The sequence below is a fragment of the Meriones unguiculatus genome, chromosome 1 (assembly GCF_030254825.1).
Source record: "Meriones unguiculatus strain TT.TT164.6M chromosome 1, Bangor_MerUng_6.1, whole genome shotgun sequence".
Lineage (NCBI taxonomy): Eukaryota > Metazoa > Chordata > Mammalia > Rodentia > Muridae > Meriones > Meriones unguiculatus.
The window spans coordinates 143,365,206-143,381,891 of record NC_083349.1 but is presented as its reverse complement, the minus strand read 5'-3'; the positions used below and the strand labels follow the sequence as shown (position 1 = coordinate 143,381,891).

General features: G+C 51.5%; 1 protein-coding gene across 2 annotated transcripts; it reads right to left on the bottom strand.

The window, feature by feature from the left end:
• Positions 1 to 10,469: 10,469 nt before the first annotated feature.
• On the bottom strand, positions 10,470 to 16,202 carry S100a2 (S100 calcium binding protein A2). Of its 2 annotated transcripts, none has more exons than XM_060367814.1 (3): positions 16,102 to 16,202; positions 11,810 to 11,957; positions 10,470 to 10,724 (listed from the first exon to the last, which is right to left on the bottom strand). In XM_060367814.1, exons 2-3 carry the CDS (start codon positions 11,948 to 11,950, stop codon positions 10,572 to 10,574), a joined length of 294 nt encoding a protein of 97 aa, XP_060223797.1. In that variant the 5' UTR covers positions 11,951 to 11,957; positions 16,102 to 16,202; the 3' UTR covers positions 10,470 to 10,571. The 2 variants fall into 2 exon arrangements, with proteins under 2 accessions (XP_060223797.1, XP_021520238.1); XM_021664563.2 differs by lacking the exon at positions 16,102 to 16,202 and adding an exon at positions 13,355 to 13,501.
• Positions 16,203 to 16,686: the final 484 nt, after the last annotated feature.

Below are 16,686 nucleotides of genomic sequence, written 5' to 3'. Positions count from 1 at the left end.
ACAGAAGGGGTGGGAGGGAAGCACTAGAACCCCCTCCCTCGCCCTATTTCCATTGTCCCTGCCATCTTCCATGCAGCCTGGGCAAACCCTGGACCGGCGGGAAGGCAATAGAGTTGTTTCCACGTGAGCCCAATGACTCATTGCTGACTCCCTCAGGGGACTGCAGTCCTGAACACAGGGCAGCCAGAGCCAGGACTCCTCCTGGTGAGTTCCCGTGAATGAGAGCAAATGGCCATCGAGACTGAGGGGAGGACGGACAGGAATGAGAGCTGAAGGGCAAGCGCTGCCGGGGTCCAGTTCTCTGTGACAGCCCAGGGCTGGAGCAAGCTTCCACATTCCCAGGAGAGGAAAGTGTCTTGCTCCTTGGAGAGGAAAGTGCAGCGATCCCAGGAGCTCCGCACCTCAGAGCCCTTGCAGTTCCTCTCAGCCTGCCTGGCGCCACTTGGGTTGCTATTTCAGAAGCTCAGGGCTTGAAGACTTATAGGAATTCTCTCTCCCCATGCAGCCCTGGCCTGTCCCAACTTGTCCCCAGGAATGAAGCAAAGAGACAGGGAGAAGAAGCAAGGAGCTCACTAAGGACCGCACAGAACCACTGTCCCCACATGGGTACCAGACCTTGGCCAGGCACATTCCCCAGACCAAACTTCCTTCAGCCTCTCAGTGTAAGAGAGAACCTCAAAATTCACCAGATCTGATTTCCCAACCCCTCGCCTGCTAAACGTCACCTTTCTCCTCCCATACCCAGACCCTGTATCCAGGAGCAGGCCAGCTGTTGAGGGGGTTCTGAGCTGCCCCAACGCCCAACACAAGGCAGTTCCCAAGCAGCCACACTCACCACTGCTGCTGGCGGTTCAGCTGTAGGAGCCTAACACCTGGGTGTCTCTATTTGTAGCCTCTCAAGAGATGAAGGGAGCAATTATGAGGACCCAAGTAGGTCAACGCTGAGGCTGCCCCCAGGGTCCCAGCCCTCTTCCCTCAGTAGCCACTATTACAGGCCCACCACCCACCTACCAACGCACACTTCAAAGACCCGCGGTCTGCGTCTCAGACACCCATCCCCACCCATCCCCCCTCTGCCCTTCCCCAAGCTGGGGACTGCTAACAGCCTCCTGCTTGCATCTTGCTTCTCCTGACCTCTTTACAGTGAAGAGACCAAGAACACAAAGTGGGAACACACGCGGACTCTCTTACTTGTACCTCCAGAGAGCCACTGTGCAGGGTTGACCCAGGAGCATCCGGCTAAGGCCCCTGTTTACGGTGAGAAGTCTGAGGCCAGGGGATGTGTTGTGGCCTTTGGCTATGAATCGCTTCTTTCACTGGAGGAAATTGTCACAAGGTATTTTTGAGACCTAAAAGGAAGGGTGTTCTTTCCAGGGAGCCTCCAGCTGTAAGGAGGCTTGAGCGTTTTTTGTCTCTCTGCTCCAAGTGATATGGATGAATTGGGCCACAGATCCATGAGAGAGCTAGCATGTCCCTGAGCTCCTGGGGAAGCTGGGTTCTGGTCTACTGTTCTGTTCAGTGCTTGGGCAACAGCTCCAGGCAATCCTGGGGACTTAACTGGATTACCCCTTAATCTGAATCGCATCTCTTCTTGTGCCCCCTCCTCTGTGAGCCCTGGGTTTCAGCTTGTGTCTTTCTCACCCCCCAAATCATGAAACCCAAATTCCAGCTTGGGCTTGGCTAGAGTCCTCAGGGCACCCTGCTCAACCTCACAGATTCTGCCATCACTTAAGTTTTTTTAGGAAGATTTTGTTTGTTTGTTGTTTTAAAGATTTTATTTTACTTTTACAGGTTTTACTTTCTTTTTCCTTGTGTGTGTGAGTGTTGTGCCCACTTGTGCAGGTGCCCACAAAGGCCACAGGCTGGGTCCCCATAGAGCTGGGGTTACAAGTGGCTGCGAGCCAGCTAATGTGGATGCTGGCAGCCAAACTCTGGTCCTCCACAAAAGCAGTGTGCACTCAACTGCTGAGCCATCTCTCCAGCCCACACTCAAGACTCTGACGAGGTTTCTTCCATTCTTTCTTTCTCGGAAACTTTTTTAAATGTATTTATTTTTATTATGTGTATGTGTGAGTGCCTGCATGTCTGTATAACACATGCCTTCTCCCGAGAAGCTTAGAAGAGGGTGTTGGCTCCCCTAGAACTGGAATAACAGGTGGTTGTGAACCACAGTGTGAGTGATGGGAACCAAATCTGGGTCCTCTGCAAGAACAGCAAGTGCTCTTAACCTCTGGGCCACCTCTCCCACCACAATGGAGCTTGTTTTGTTTTGTTGGGAACTTACTATGTAGACCAGGCAGGCTTTAGACTAACAGAGATCTGCCTACCTGTGCCATCCAAGAACAACACCTTGTTGTTCTTTGATGTTTGAAAAAGATCGTTTTAATTCTTCCTGGCATTCTCCCCCGCACCATCGCCATTCTTAGCTGGCTTAGATGGAGACCACCACTTTCCAGAAGAGGAAATCCCTCCTGCTGCTTCCCTGTTTATCCCACCCCTAAGCTTCCTTGTTTTGCAGAAATAAAATCCACCACCCAGAAAAGCACGGGAAGGAGAAGAGGAGCTTGGCTTTCCATCCAGTGACAAAACCTCATGCCTGAAAGCCCTTGACATCATCGGGGGCTAGGTACCCAGCTTTGCCTGAGACACCTTCTCCTCCAAGGTTGCCAGCCTGTGGGTGAGGGGGGTGAGCAATGGAGACAGAAGGGAGGAAGAGCTGTGATTAACCCTGTTTTATTGGCAAGAAGTTATGAGCAGTCCGGGACAGAGGACAGAGATGGTCACTGGGCAGCAGAAGGAGAGGCCAGAGTAGACCACAATTAATTTGCTTCTAGGTCAGTGACGTATCCCCGCGTGTGTTAACCCTCTGCTTCCAGCTACTTTAGGCATGTCACCTGTGCTCTTGCGACCTGATCTTCCTCACTGACAGAAATAAAAACAGTAACCATCTCATAAAGTTGTTGTGGAGTTTGACTTAGCGCAAGCAAGGCTCATAGAACAAATGTTGCTAAAAATTACAGTAAGGGCTTGGTAAACGTTAACCCAGAGACAGTGACTTGCCCAAAGTTATAGAACTAGAGAAGAGCAGGCTTGCTCTTCACTGCCCATATACATAATCGGGGCACTGATACTAGGTATCAGGGATAAAGCATAAACAGAACAGACACAGTTCCTCTCAAGAGAGAGACAGTCTAGTGGGAGAGACAGACAATAACAAACAAATGTTTAATAGGCGGAAGCACCCAGCAACCTCGCTCTTGAGCCTGCTTTCTATCCAACAGCCCTTCATGTTTCATGGCACAGCCACAGCCCCTGGGAACACAGCTTCTTTGTCCGAGGGGAGAAGGCTGGGAGAGGCTAAGAGACATGTCTCGGTAGAGACGTGGGTTGGAAGACGCACATGGAAAGAACGCTTAATTGGACCTACACTCAAAACCCCACCCCACCTCACCACCTGACTTCAACATGTTCTGGCCATTATCTCATTAGAGACTTCATTCCCTTACCTCCAGAATGGGTTTGGAGGATTCCTACCCTGAGAATCCAACGTGTTGCCTGGTGGAACATGTGTTTCATGCCAGCACCTGAAAGGCAGAGGCAAGTGGACCTTGGTGAGTTCAAGCCCAGCCATACTACCTAGCAAATGTCAGGCCAGTCAGAGCTACATAGTGAGATCTTGTCTCAAAAAATAAAGAAAAAGTTCAAAGTGCTGTGTATTGCTGGTAACTGTGGCAATGCTCTGGCCCCCAAGTCTAATTCAACAGAAACACAGAGTTCCCTGGATGGGAGGTAGGCGGGGGATGCCCTAGGCAGAGCCAGCCCTGCCTCACCAGGTCATTTTGTCTAGCTTCTGTCACCACAAAGATGGAAGTCAGAACTCTAGACCCTCTTGCCTTCCCCCCAAAACAAACAAACAAACAAACAAACAAAAACAAAAACAAAACAAAAAAACCTTGGAAGTGCCTGGAACCTTCCTGCCCCACTAGAAGTTTTCCTGAACTCTTCCTCTGCAGTAGACCCCCAGTGCTCAGCAGTGGGCCCCAATCCCAAGGCCTGGCCTACAGCTGTCTCCACCTTTCTTGGTTGCTCCTGTCCACAGGCTCTATCCCCACCCTCAGGTGGAGCCTCATGCTGCGGCTTCTTGCCTTGTATATCTCCCTGCAGACAGATGAGCTGACCGCTGAGAAATCTGTCACTTCTTCAGACTGAGGACCTTCTGACTCTTCAAGCTACAAGCTACAAGTCTGACTCTTCCCCAGCTCTGTCTCCTCACTATTACCACCATCACCTAAGATCCCTGAAAAATACATCACATCACCCTTCTAAAGGGCAGTGTCTGGTCCTGTACCTCAGGAGAAAAATAAGACAGAGTGTCCCAAGAATCTGGACATTCTATTTATTTCTGGCAAAAGGTCCTGAGCCCTACGGTCAGAGTGACCACCCAAATCCAATAGCCCTGTGAGGCTAAATGAACTTGACTGAATCAATAGACCACATTTCTGGTCTTCTGAGCCAAGTATGGAAACATTTGGGAAGGGGTACAGTTTACTGGGACCAGCACTGGGGCCAGGGAGGGAGCTGGACCCAGAGCTGAGGCTACAGAACAACCAGGAAGGAGGTGGAGAGAGAATGTGAACTGAGACCGAGAAGAGCCTGCAGAGCTTAGGTCCCTTTGAGAACCAAGCCAATGGCTGGTCGTGCCCACCGCACAGATGAGAACAGTGAGTTGGTGGAGAGATCAGGTGACCCACATTGGAGCTGTGGCGTGGGCACCAGTTCACTCCATTGTCCCAGAACCTATAACTGAGTGTCGTGTGGGTTATGAGAACCTAACTCAATTCCTCTGCATAAATGGTGCGTGCTCTGAGGGCAGAGCCATCTACTTCCAGCTCTTAGTTGACTGTGGAAATCAGAAGGTTTGGAGGTGACGAGCTGAGCGAGCCTTGTGCTTAGTTCAACTGACACCTCTTCTGTTTGGCTTAAAGTGATAAAAGCTATGCGGGGTACTTTGCAAGGGTTTACTTGAAAGTCACTTTCCTGTAAGCAGTGACCCTCTGGCCCACAAGCAGCCACCCTCTGGTGAACAAGGTGAGACAGAGCCTGGCACTGCATGCCTGTACTCTTAGAGCTAAGAATGCTGAGGCGGGGTGATTGCTGAGTGGCTGAGCACAAACCAGGTTTCATAGAAGTGCCTTGTCTCAAATAAATAACTAAGGTGAAAATGCTGGGCACTTCCACCTTTTGTGCTTGTCTCCTTTACTGCCTTAAACCTTCGGGTCACATTTTGCTCAACTCGGCACATAGACATGTTAGTCATTTAATGAATGCTTGTCAGGGACTCCTCAGGCAAGACAGACTCACCCTACTCTCTCTCCTCCCCCTTCAAGGCTAAAGGCACCAAGATAAGAGTACCTTAGATGGTCTCGAGATTCATTGTCACATCACTATCTCGTGAGCACACGTGTATAAACCACATTTCTCATTGTCCTATTCCAGACCACGATAAAGGCACAGACAAGCCTCAATCCATCCCTTGTCTAAAATCCAGGTCTTTCCCCCTTGTTTAAGGATGAAAGGATCTCTTGAGTGCTGGATTAAGGTAACATTTCTAAGCCAGGCACAGTGGCACATGCCTGCCTCCTCTGGGAGGCAGAGGCAGGTGGATCTCTGTGTGTCCAGCCTGGTTTACAAAGCAAGCCCAGGATAGCCAAGGCTACACAGAGAAATCCTGTCTCAAAAAAAACAGAAGAAGAAGAAGAAGAAGAAGAAGAAGAAGAAGAAGAAGAAGAGGAGGAGGAGGAGGAGGAGGAGGAGGAGGAGGAGGAGGAGGAGGAGGAAGAGGAAGAAGAAGAAGAGGAAAAGGAGGAGGAGGAGGAAGAGGAGGAGGAGGAGGAAGAAGAAAGAAAGAAAGAAAGAAAGAAAGAAAGAAAGAAAGAAAGAAAGAAAGAAGAAGAAGAAGAAGAAGAGGAGGAGGAGGAAGAGGAGGAGGAGGAAGAAAGAAAGAAAGAAAGAAAGAAAGAAAGAAAGAAAGAAAAAGAAGAAGAAGAAGAAGAAGAAGAAGAAGAAAAAGAAAAAGAAGAAATTTCTATCCTAACTGTCTTCCCAATTTGCTGGATTTCTGAACTAGGTCTTTTTATTTGTTCACTGGGTTCCTTTCTGAGTGGCTTGGATTTGGCATCTTACTCACCTTGGCCTTCAGTCTCCGTTTCCATGGAACACTGGAGACCTGTCCGGGGCTGAGCCACACAGTAAAATGGTGATGTGATGGGAGGTGAGGTTGCTGTGATTCTCTTCCCAGCAGCAGTTGCAGGAGAAATGGGGCAGATCTGGACACAGGTCCTTGACAAGCAGGGTGATGCCCAAACCCTCCTCTGCCTCAGTACAGAGAAGAGGGAAGCTTGTAAGCTTGTCAGTCTGGATTCTACAGTCTGTTGTCAGTTAGTCTGTTAAATACCGAAGGGAATGATTAGCCACTTTGGAACCTCTCCACGTGAGGGAAACCTCAGAGGAGGCAAGGGAAGTCTGGTCTTGCTAGTCCACTGACTGCACAGATCCAAAGCTGAGAAGTGGCAGAAGTCACAGTGCATAGAGCGGGCCACCTCGAGCTGGTCCCGCCTCCCCATGGTTCAAAGTGATGAGCCAGCTATACCTGAACCCTGTCCAGTCAGGTCCCCCCTGGGTCACACAAAGCCTCAAGTTCTGGAGATGGTTTCAGAAAGAGGGAAGAGGCCCAGTCTACTAGCCAGGGTCTCACTGGGATGAGGAGCTTCCTTATAGATGTAGGTCAAGCCTTGACACTAGTGCTTATTCGGTGTCTCCCTCTGCTTCCTCATCTGCAACAGGTACAAGTACAGTGAGGATTAAATGGCTGGTGCTTGAGTAGAGCCAGCACGTGGTTGCCAGAAACAGGGCTCCACAAATGGCGGAAGCTTCCCCTCTCAGGTTTCCCATCTGTAAAATGTTTAATGATAGCCCCTTGAGGGTTGCCTGAGGCTGAAATGACAGTGTGCTTAGCTTTGAAAACTGCCCCAGGATGTTAATTACTGGCATCATGACTCCCTGACCTATACTTACAGGTCCCTCTCCAACAGGGTGTCAAGAAGATGGGCTCCTCTCTTCTCATTACCATGAAAACAGACCATTTGTCCCAGAGGACCTGCTTGGCCTGCCAGCCCTACACATGCGGTGAGGACAGAGCACTGAGCAACTGGCTGTCACATGGCCTCTCACCTGGCTCCCTGCTCCTCCACAGAGCTCTGTGTGATCTGCTCTGCAGGTGGCCACACACTCATCAGAGCCTCCTGGGGAAGAAAGCTCGTACTTCTGGTCTTCCCACAAAGCTGGAGCTTCTCAGAGCACTCCTCACATAGCTTACAGTGACCACCACAAGAAGCTAGGTTGAAAGCCGAAAGGCTCTTAAGATGTATTTCAGAACTCCCAGGGCATCATTTCTGCTGCATTTCATCCATCACACAAATCATCAAGGTTGGCTCAGAATCGGGGAGAAGCCACGTTAAAGGAGTGGCCGTCTGATCTCCGCAAGAACATCACAGCATATACTCGAGTGCACCCACCAGCAAAGAGCGTCAGATTCTTTACTAGCCTGGAGTTTACTAGTCCGGCAGGAAATTGTGGAAAGCTTGGCTGACGGTGGCTTTCGTCATTTCACAGGGTCAGGAGTACATCTGAAATCCAGCATCCTTTGACTGTTTTGTTCGGTAAGCTTACAGTTACCGTCCACTGCACTCTGTCAATTCCTGACCACTGTCTGCTGGGTCTCCAGGTCTCATGTCCATGCTCCAGGTGGAAGGCAGAGTGAAGATGAGACAGGAGAAGCTTTTTCCTCAGGAGCCTTGGCCTTGTTGGAGGGGCAGAAGTAACCTCTCCATGCAGGGTTTCACTTGTATCTTCTGGGGCTTAGCTATGGCTTATGGCTACTTCTAGCTGGATATGTTGGCACCTTGAAAGAAAAGGTTGGATTTTTTTTTTTTTTTTTTTTTTTTTAGTAAAAGAGGGGATGGATAATAATAACAACAACAACACAAGTAAAGGCAGTGCTTTTCTGATTTTTTTTTCTTCCCCTGGAAGCTCTGACTTGTGTGTGTGTGTGTGTGTGTGTGTGTGTGTGTGTGGCCACCTTTAGAGCAGATCAGGCAGAGCTCTGTGGAGGAGCAAGGAGCCAGGTGAGAGGCCATGTGACAGCCAGTTGCTCAGTGCTCTGTCCTCACCACATGTGTAGGGCCTGGAGACACGGCCAGGCAGGCCCTCTGGGACAAATGGTCTGTTTTCATGGTAGTAAGAAGAGAGGAGCCCGTTTTCTTGATACCCTGTTGGAGAGGGGCCTGTAAGCTGATTGTCTTAGCTAGGGTTTCTATTGCTGCAACGGAACACCATGACCATAAAGCAAAATGGGGAAAAAGGGTTTGTCGGGCGTACACTTCCGTATTGTAAAGCATCAGTGAAGGAAGCTGGGCCAGGAACCCAGGCACGGCAGGAACCTGGAGGCAGGAGCTGATGCAGAGGCCATGGAGGGGTGCTGCTTTCTGGCTTGCTCCACATAGCTTGCTCAGCCTGCTTTTACTAAAACCTGAGACCACCAGCCCAGAGGAGGTTCCACCCACGATGGGCAGGGCCCTACCCCATCAATCTCGAATTAAGAAAGTGCCCTGCAGGCTTGCCCACAGCCTGATGTTGGGAAGGCTGTTTCTCAGCGGAGGCTCCCTCCACCAATGGTTGCAGTTTATGTCACGTTGACATAAATCTAGCCCACGCTGATGGTTTCTTCTGAGCTCCAGGCGAACAACCATCACCAAGGGAAATCACGATGAGAGAGCACCCTCAGGTGCCTGTAACCCCCACTCCCATCTACAACTGCCTGAGACACACCAAGTGAGACCCTATAACTATTTCCAATTTACCATGAGAGCTATAAATGTATGTTTTCAGCCACCATATCTTGGAGTGATTGATTGATTATACAGCAACAGGTTTGAACTGCCCACCAAAACATCTAATCACACGGACATTTAAATGGCTCAGCGGTTAAGAGCACTGTCTGCTTTCCCAGAGGTCCTGAGTTCAATCCCCAGCAACCACATAGTGGCTTACAACCATCTGTAAAACAGGATCTGATTCCCTCTTCTGCCATGTAGACTTAAAGGCAAATAGTGTTCATATGTATAAATAGATAAATGTTTTTTTAAATCCATCAAGAATAATAACTTAAAAGATTAAATAGAATGGAGGTAAGAAAGAGTGAAATATAGGGCCTAGAGTTTATATGATGGAAAGCTGGTGACCCTTGTCATGGCCCAGCAAGCCAGGTGTTCAAAATGTGCCTTAGGATGCAGAATAGATGGCGATTTAAGTTTCAGTTTTAGGGAAAATGGTAGAAGACAAGAATCTTTGGCTTGACCTGGCTTCTAAGAAGTTTTAACTGAGATCAATAGGGAGGGAGTGAACTCAAAACTGAGCTAGCAAACTTGAAAGCAGACAGAAAAGGAGGTTTTCCTAAAAGCAAGTACAATACCGAGGATCTATGATCTAACAAGGAATTCTGGTAAAGCTGCAGGGCAGGTTAGGCCCAGCCCTGGCCTCCTGGGCAGCTCTTGGGACCACTCGCCCGTCAGTCTTGAGTGCTGAGGTCTGTGCTGAGTTCTGAGATTGCACCCTCCCTTCTCTGTGGAGTTAAAGTTGAGGGTGGGGGTGAAATTATTGTAATTGTAGGCTGTGTTTGTCTTGTCTTTTTGTGTGTGTTTGGTTGGTTTTTGTTGGTGGTGGGTTGGCTTTTGTTTTGGGGGATGTTTTAGAGAGAGAGGGGGAGAGAGAGAAAGAGAGAGACTTACTATGTAGGCCAGGCTGACCTCCCTCAAACTCCTAGAGATCTGCTGCTTCTAGCCCCGCCCCTCCCCCTGCCCTCACCCTCTCCCCCTTTCCTCACCCTGTCTCTAGCCCAGGCCCAGGCCTCTACCTCCTCACCCCTCATCCCTGCCCCTGCCCCTGCCTCCTGAGTACTGGATGGATGCACAACTGTGCCCCAATTTTGCTTGTTGTTTTTTTGTTTTGTTTTGGTTTTTGGTTTTTGTTTTGTTTTGGTTTGGTTTGGAGTTTTGGTTTTTTGTCTTTTGTTTTTTGGAGACAGCTCTGGCTGTCCTGGAATTTACTCTGTAGACCAGGCTCATCTCAAACTCACAGAGACCCGCTTGCCTCTGCCACCCAAATGCTGGGATCACAGGAGTGTGCCGCTGCACCTGGCTCCCAACCTTTCGTTTTAAAATACCTTTCCTAAGAAAATAAAATGTTACCAGGCTGCCTCAATCCCAAATTTTCCTTTGTGTGAAATCCCGAAGAGTAGAGCCTTCGGCCTCAGGAGAGTCAGGCTGCAGAAGGTATTGGGAACCAGGGAACCTTCTGTTCTCAGCCTTTAACTGTTCCAGTCAAAGTAAAAGCATCGCCAAGCAGTTACACTATTATCCACGAGCAAACAAAAAGTTTATTTAGTACAAAATTTGAAAAGATAGGGAGCTTGTATTGGCCCAAGAGCTTCGTGGGAGGGAGCGGTGCGCACAGCATCAGGGCCGGTCTGGGTACCCCTGGAAGAAGTCATTGCACATGATGGTGACGAGGGCCAGAAACACAGCGTACTCCTGGAAGTCCACCTCCTGGTCACTGTTCTCATCCAGGTTACCCATCAGCTTCTTCAGGCCCTCCTCATCTACCTTGTCCTGAAGGCGACAGGGACTGGAGTTATCACCAAGCCGGCCCCTGCCCAACCCACCTCCAAAACCTTTCCCTTACATTGGCATCCAGCTTTCCCTCCCCACGGGGTTCAGCATGGACTGGAAACTCTGGTAAGGTGCCAAGAAGGCCCCGTGAGGAAGGACAGACAGACTTATGATGTAAAAGTCTCCAGCATGCCTGCTGGAGTGCGGGATGCTAGGTGTTCCTCAGAGTTCGTATAAACTCTAATCTCTGCTAGAGCACAGCTTCATCTCGATGATGAAAAACCTCAAAGCTTTACACCCTATATCAGCAGAATGCATTCAGAAAAGGCAAACTTGCTTGCTTGTTTGCTTGTTTGTTTGTTTTTCGAGACAGGGTTTCTCTGTGTAGCCCTGGCTGTCCTGGACTCTATTTACAGACCAAGCTGGCCTCAAACTCACAGAGATCCACCTGTCTCTGCCTCCTTGAGTGCTGAGATTAAAGGCACTTGCCACCACATCGGCCAGAAAGGGCAAACTTTTAAATACCAGCCCAAACAATGAGAAGGAATTAACCAAAATGAAGAAAAAAAAATTTAAAAAGGCAAGACCTGCCTTCTATATTAAGTTCTGACACCTGACTCTAGGATTACCCTTTAGTCTGTACAGGGCAGGGGGCAAACTGAGAGCTAACAGCCCCTCTCCGCCAAATGCCCCAGGGTATATGCCTTGGCTGGAATCCATTCTCTCTGCATACTTTCTTGACTTGGCATACAAATGTGTAAAATGAAAGGCAACATTAATGCCACCTAACAATGTCCTTGGGTGACCCATGGCCAGCTGCTACCCTTCTCTGAGGTGGGGACTGTTCAACTAGCCAATAACAGGATTAACAGAGGGACTCTGGAGCCCCCAACAGCAATGTGCTCACGAATGCTGAAGGGAACCACCATTAAAAGCCCATTCACACATAAATCTAACCAGCACCCCAGGGACGGTAAAGCAAAAACTGATGAGGAAATCCTCAGCCCCACCCTGGTGCTGGCACCGGCAGGCACCTTGAGAATGAAAGCAGGCTCCATGCTCCCCACCTGGCCTGCTGCACTTACCCCCACAAAGCTCGGCAGCTCCTTATGCAAAAGCTCCTTCATCTCCCCCTTGCTGAGTTTGAACTTGTCACCCTCTTGACCGGAGTACTTGTGGAAGGTGGTGACCATCACAGCAAGAGCCTGTTCCAGGGGACTAGACATCTTGGATCTAGAGATTCCAAAGAACACCACCAAGGTACCTGAGACTTCAAGTCTGGTCTACAAGGCCTCCTTCTGCTCCACCAGGCCCCTCTGGGAAGGGCAAGCCAGTGCCTGCCGCTCTGCCCCGGAAGTGTGGCCCCTGAGCATCAGAATTCACCCTGCCACTTTACACCGCAGTCAATGTCAAACCTCTCCTGTGGTCTGGGAGTCACCTAGAGCAGAACCTTGTGTCCTAAGGACGCATGTCTGAGGGTAGTGCCTCTGTTTGAGTGTCTATGGGAGGAAAGGGGGTGGGCGAGGAGGGTTGCAGGGTGTCTAGAGTCTCAGTTTGACTCCCTTCTGTGCCAGGAATGCAGAGCACACATGTGTCTGTGGGCTCCGAGAATCGCCTGGCAGTTAGTCATGGGAACAGCCTAGGAGTATGAGGCCCCATAAAGGGGCCAAACCTTTCCCCAACTCCAGTCTAGGAAGTCAAAGTGTGTGCCACCTAACGGGAAGCTCTCTCAGGCAGGAATGCTTCCTCCTTCATACCAGGGACTCTCAAAGGGTGCCAGGCATGTCTCCCGCCAGGCTGACGGCTTTGAGGGCGCTAGTTCTCTGTAGATAGGGCGTGAGCAGGATGTAGGCAACTGAACACCCTCCCCAACAGGAAGGGTTCTGTTGGGGTTAGAGCTAAAGAAATTAAGTGGCCTGTTTCTTGGGATCAGGCTAGAAGCTGAAGAGATGAGGTCAGAGTTCAGAGGTCACCTTTTCCAAATTCCTCTAAGAATATTGGGTGGGTTCCAGGGTAAAGCCTGAGGAACCAGTGCTGGGGGCAGGAAAAGCCTCAGGCCTGCCTGCCAGCCCTGCCCTGCCAGCCCCACCCCCATCAACTTAGAAAAGCACAGGAGGTACCCTTGGGCAGGGCTCTGCCACTCTAAGGACCAGGGACCACAGCAGGGCTAAGCACTGAGGTCCTGTCTCTGGCTTCTAAGTCCTGAAAGAATCCTAAAAAACCTTGCAAAAGCAAGAACAGTGACAATATCTCACTGTACAGCCCTGTCAGACCTGGACCTCCTGGCTTTCCTGCCTCAGTCTCCTGAGTATGAGATTACAGACAGCCTGTTGCATGTAGTTCAAACTAGGGCTTCTTATAAAAGTACTCCTCGAATATCCGTGGCCTATTCCTAGGGCCCCTTAATGGACATATATAAAGTGAGAGACACAGAGATCTCAGCCCCAGAGACCTGAGAACAAGCCACAGAGTAAACCCCTAAGTCCTCGCAGGGAAATCTAGGAAAGGCCCTTCACAGAGAGGGACCCTTCAAATGGGAGATCTCACCAGGAAGTCAGAGAAAACTACAAGATCAAGGATCAAGATAGCAGGGACAAAGGTAAAAACCTCTTCAGGACAGAGGTACTCACCAGATCAGGTATCAGAGCGACCCAGGAGGAAGTAAAGAGGCCAAGACACCCAGGGTAGGAATTTATATGCCAGCCCTACTGGCCTCCAACTTGTCATTTTTGGGAAACAGAACCTGTTCTAACTTGACTTTGATAAAATCTGGCCTCCTGCCACCCCAGTCAGTGCTGGCCTGGGTACCAGCTGGAGGAGCCTCCAGGCCCAGCCAAGGGCACCCCAAGCTCATCCAGGCCTCAGCAAGGAGACACGGGTGTTGGGGGTGAGGGGTGCCTGGTGAGGGACAAGGGGGACAGCTCTTCTTCTGTGGCCTGGAGACTTATTCCAAGCCTGCTTCTCATGCTGTAACTGTGAGTCACAGCTCCCTCCTGTGTCAGAGAATGCAGGGACACAGTGTGGGTGGGACTTTCACAGCCTGAGCTTTATGTGTGTGCCCGTGTGTAAGAGACAGAACTGTTTTGTTTTAAACGCCTGGCACAAGAATACTTCTTAAAGAGGTAGGAGTGTGAGTGGGTGTGGTGAAACTACTTGAAAAGGAGCAATGGAGCTCGCTCTGCACCAGACACAGTTGCAGTGAGCAGCACCGGGTAGAATGTAAGAGGAAAAAAGGGAGACAAGAACCCCTCTTCATTTTACACGGAGCTGAAAACAGGGGCCTGGACGCAGCCGTGGCCCTCCCTCAGGCCTTCACCAGTCCCCAGGGTGTGCTGTCGACGGAGAAACACAAACACTGTGCCCTTCAACTGGGCCCAAGGGAGGGGTCTTCAGGGAAGACTTCAGACTCCACGCTGCCCCTTTTGCTCTTTACCCCACCCCCCGTTGGGCACCACCCTTCCTGTGGGCCCAGCTCTCTACCCCCTACAGACTGCAAGCTGCTTCTCAGCCACCCCGGTTCAGGGTGACTCACCACGGTTCCAGGCCCAAATGCCCAGGTGGTGACTCAGCGGCACACCCCACTCCCCAGGGCCAGAGCAGCAGCCGGAAACTCCAACCCAAACACCAGCACGGAGCCCAGCCCCGAGCCCCGCACCAGGCAGCACCTGGGAGATGAGGGTGAGGAGAGCTGGTAGGAGCAGGCCCTGCTCTAGCTGTCCCTGTGGTAAGCAGCCTGCACTGCACCAAGCGGGGCTTGGGTCCTCCGGGGTCCTCTTCTAGGCCTTTGCGAAGCCACTCTGTCCCCCTCCTCCCCACCGTGCTTCTCCGGTCACATCTCTCCACCCTGAGGAGGGGCCCTCGGCTGCAGAGCCTTTCCACTCAGGGCTCCTCTCGCTCAGAAGCCGCACTGTGTCTCCTGTGGAGCGCCCAGTGAAGTCCTCCACGCTGACACCCACTGCTTTCCAGCCTCGCTGCCGGGCCTCGCTGTGTGAACAAGGACACACACAGCCATGATGCAAGCAAGGCCCTCGGCTTCTCGGATCGCCCCGGTCAGAATGTGCCACACCCCAACATGGCACCTCCCTGTGCTGAGATCCCAAAAGCCCTCTGGAAGGCAGCTAGAGTCGGTTTCTCTCTGTTCTGGCACAGACAGGGCAGGTGCCCTCCCTTCTCTCCTCAGTGAGTCCCTGTGCCGGCAGATTCCCGTGCTCTCGCCCTCACGGTGAGCTCACCGGCGAAGAGTCTTACTCATTTCTGCGTGAGCACAGTTCTCTCGCCCACGCCAGGTGCCTACCGGCATTTATGACTGCTGACTGGCAACAGGGGTCACTGAGGCCAGGGGGCAGGTAGGGGCCAAGGGGTCCCCCTTCTCACTGCCTGAAAGCACACCACTGATTACACGACTAAATAATATCTTCTCTGAGTCCCAGGAGGGGCAATGAGACAGGCTAGGAAAACAGAGCTCCCGAGAGCTACAAAGCCCTGAGGAGTGGCCACAGGAAACAACCTGCCACAGGAACCCAGAAAAGGAGCAAAGTCCCCAGGGGGCAGGGGTAGAGACTAGAGGCTGACAGAGAAGGACAGAGAGGCAGGCAGGGTGAAGAAGGGATTGGGGGAATGGCTCAAAGAGAGGACATGCTGGACAGAGGGACCAGGGAGAGAGCAACAGGATGAGATGGAAGGCTCCTGGGAGTCAGCAGCACCCGGACACCGGGGTCTCGTCTCGGACAGAGCCCAGGTCTCCTGAGGCTTCGAGAAGCGGGCTGACTCGCCACCCACTTTCTGTGTGACCTTAGGCGTCTGCATTTGTACAGTCTGGACAGAGAACATTGGGTGGATGAGCCCCACCCCCACCTCGCCCTCTAACACTCTGCTCTAACGTTCTCCGGCAGAGAACCCGGGACCAAGGCAGCCGGTGGGGGGCGCTGACTGCCCAGCTGGGTCCTCACATTCCAGGCACTCACCACCACCACACCACCCTCCCCATCCTCACCCCCCACCCCGCCCATGAGAGCCAGAAGTTCTACAGCAGCGGCTGGCTCGGTTTGGCCTAGCCGCCTTCTGCCCCCTGGTGGTTGAGTTGTGTTATTGTCCTGCAGTTGTCTCCTCTCCCTCCAGTCCACCGCTCCCTGTTCCCAAGCCCTAACCATGATTCACCGAGGAGGAGGCAGTGGTGAGTCATGTCCAAGGAGCCTTCCCACACCCACACCTGCTTCGCACAGAAGGGGTTTCCTGGACAGTCCCTGCTGAGACGCCTGGATGAACTGAACTGGAAGCCAGGCACCGGGACCTGTTCCAAATGCCTAGGCTTGGCTGGGGGCCGCAGGAGCTGGGTGTCATAAGCGAGTCTGACCACTGCCCAGGTCGCCTCACTCACCGGTTTTCTGAGGTAGTTCAGCGGAAAGAGAAATGGTCTCACCATCAGCACCCCAGAGGAAAGCCTGGGTGCTGTCTCTGACTCACTCTGCAATGCTGGGAGGGAGGCATCATACCTCGCAGCCCAAACCTTTGGCCACGAGGATCACTTTCAGTTCCCCCTGTGCCCTAAACTAAGCTTCCAAGTTCTTTTTCTTATCAAGTGGCGTTAAGTCATCCATGACTCTTCTGCTGGCAGCATGGCCAGTGTAAGGGAACTCACCGCTTAACATTCTTTTTTGGTTTGGTTTTGGTTTTGTTTCGAAACAGGGCTTCTCTGTGTAGCCCTGGCTGTTCTGGACTCCTTTTTTACACCAGGCTGGCCTCGAACTCACAGAGGTCCGCCTGCCTCTGCCTTCCCGAATGCTGGGATTTAAGGCTTGTGCCACCACGCCGGCTCCATGCCTTATACTCTTGAGCTGTTTCTGAGGAATGTGTGCATCCGTGTGCCAAGGACTTCCCGTAGATCATCCCGCCTAGTTCACTGGACAGCCCAAGGAAGGTGGACAGTCTCAGCTCGCTGGATAGAAGAGAAAATCGGGGCTCA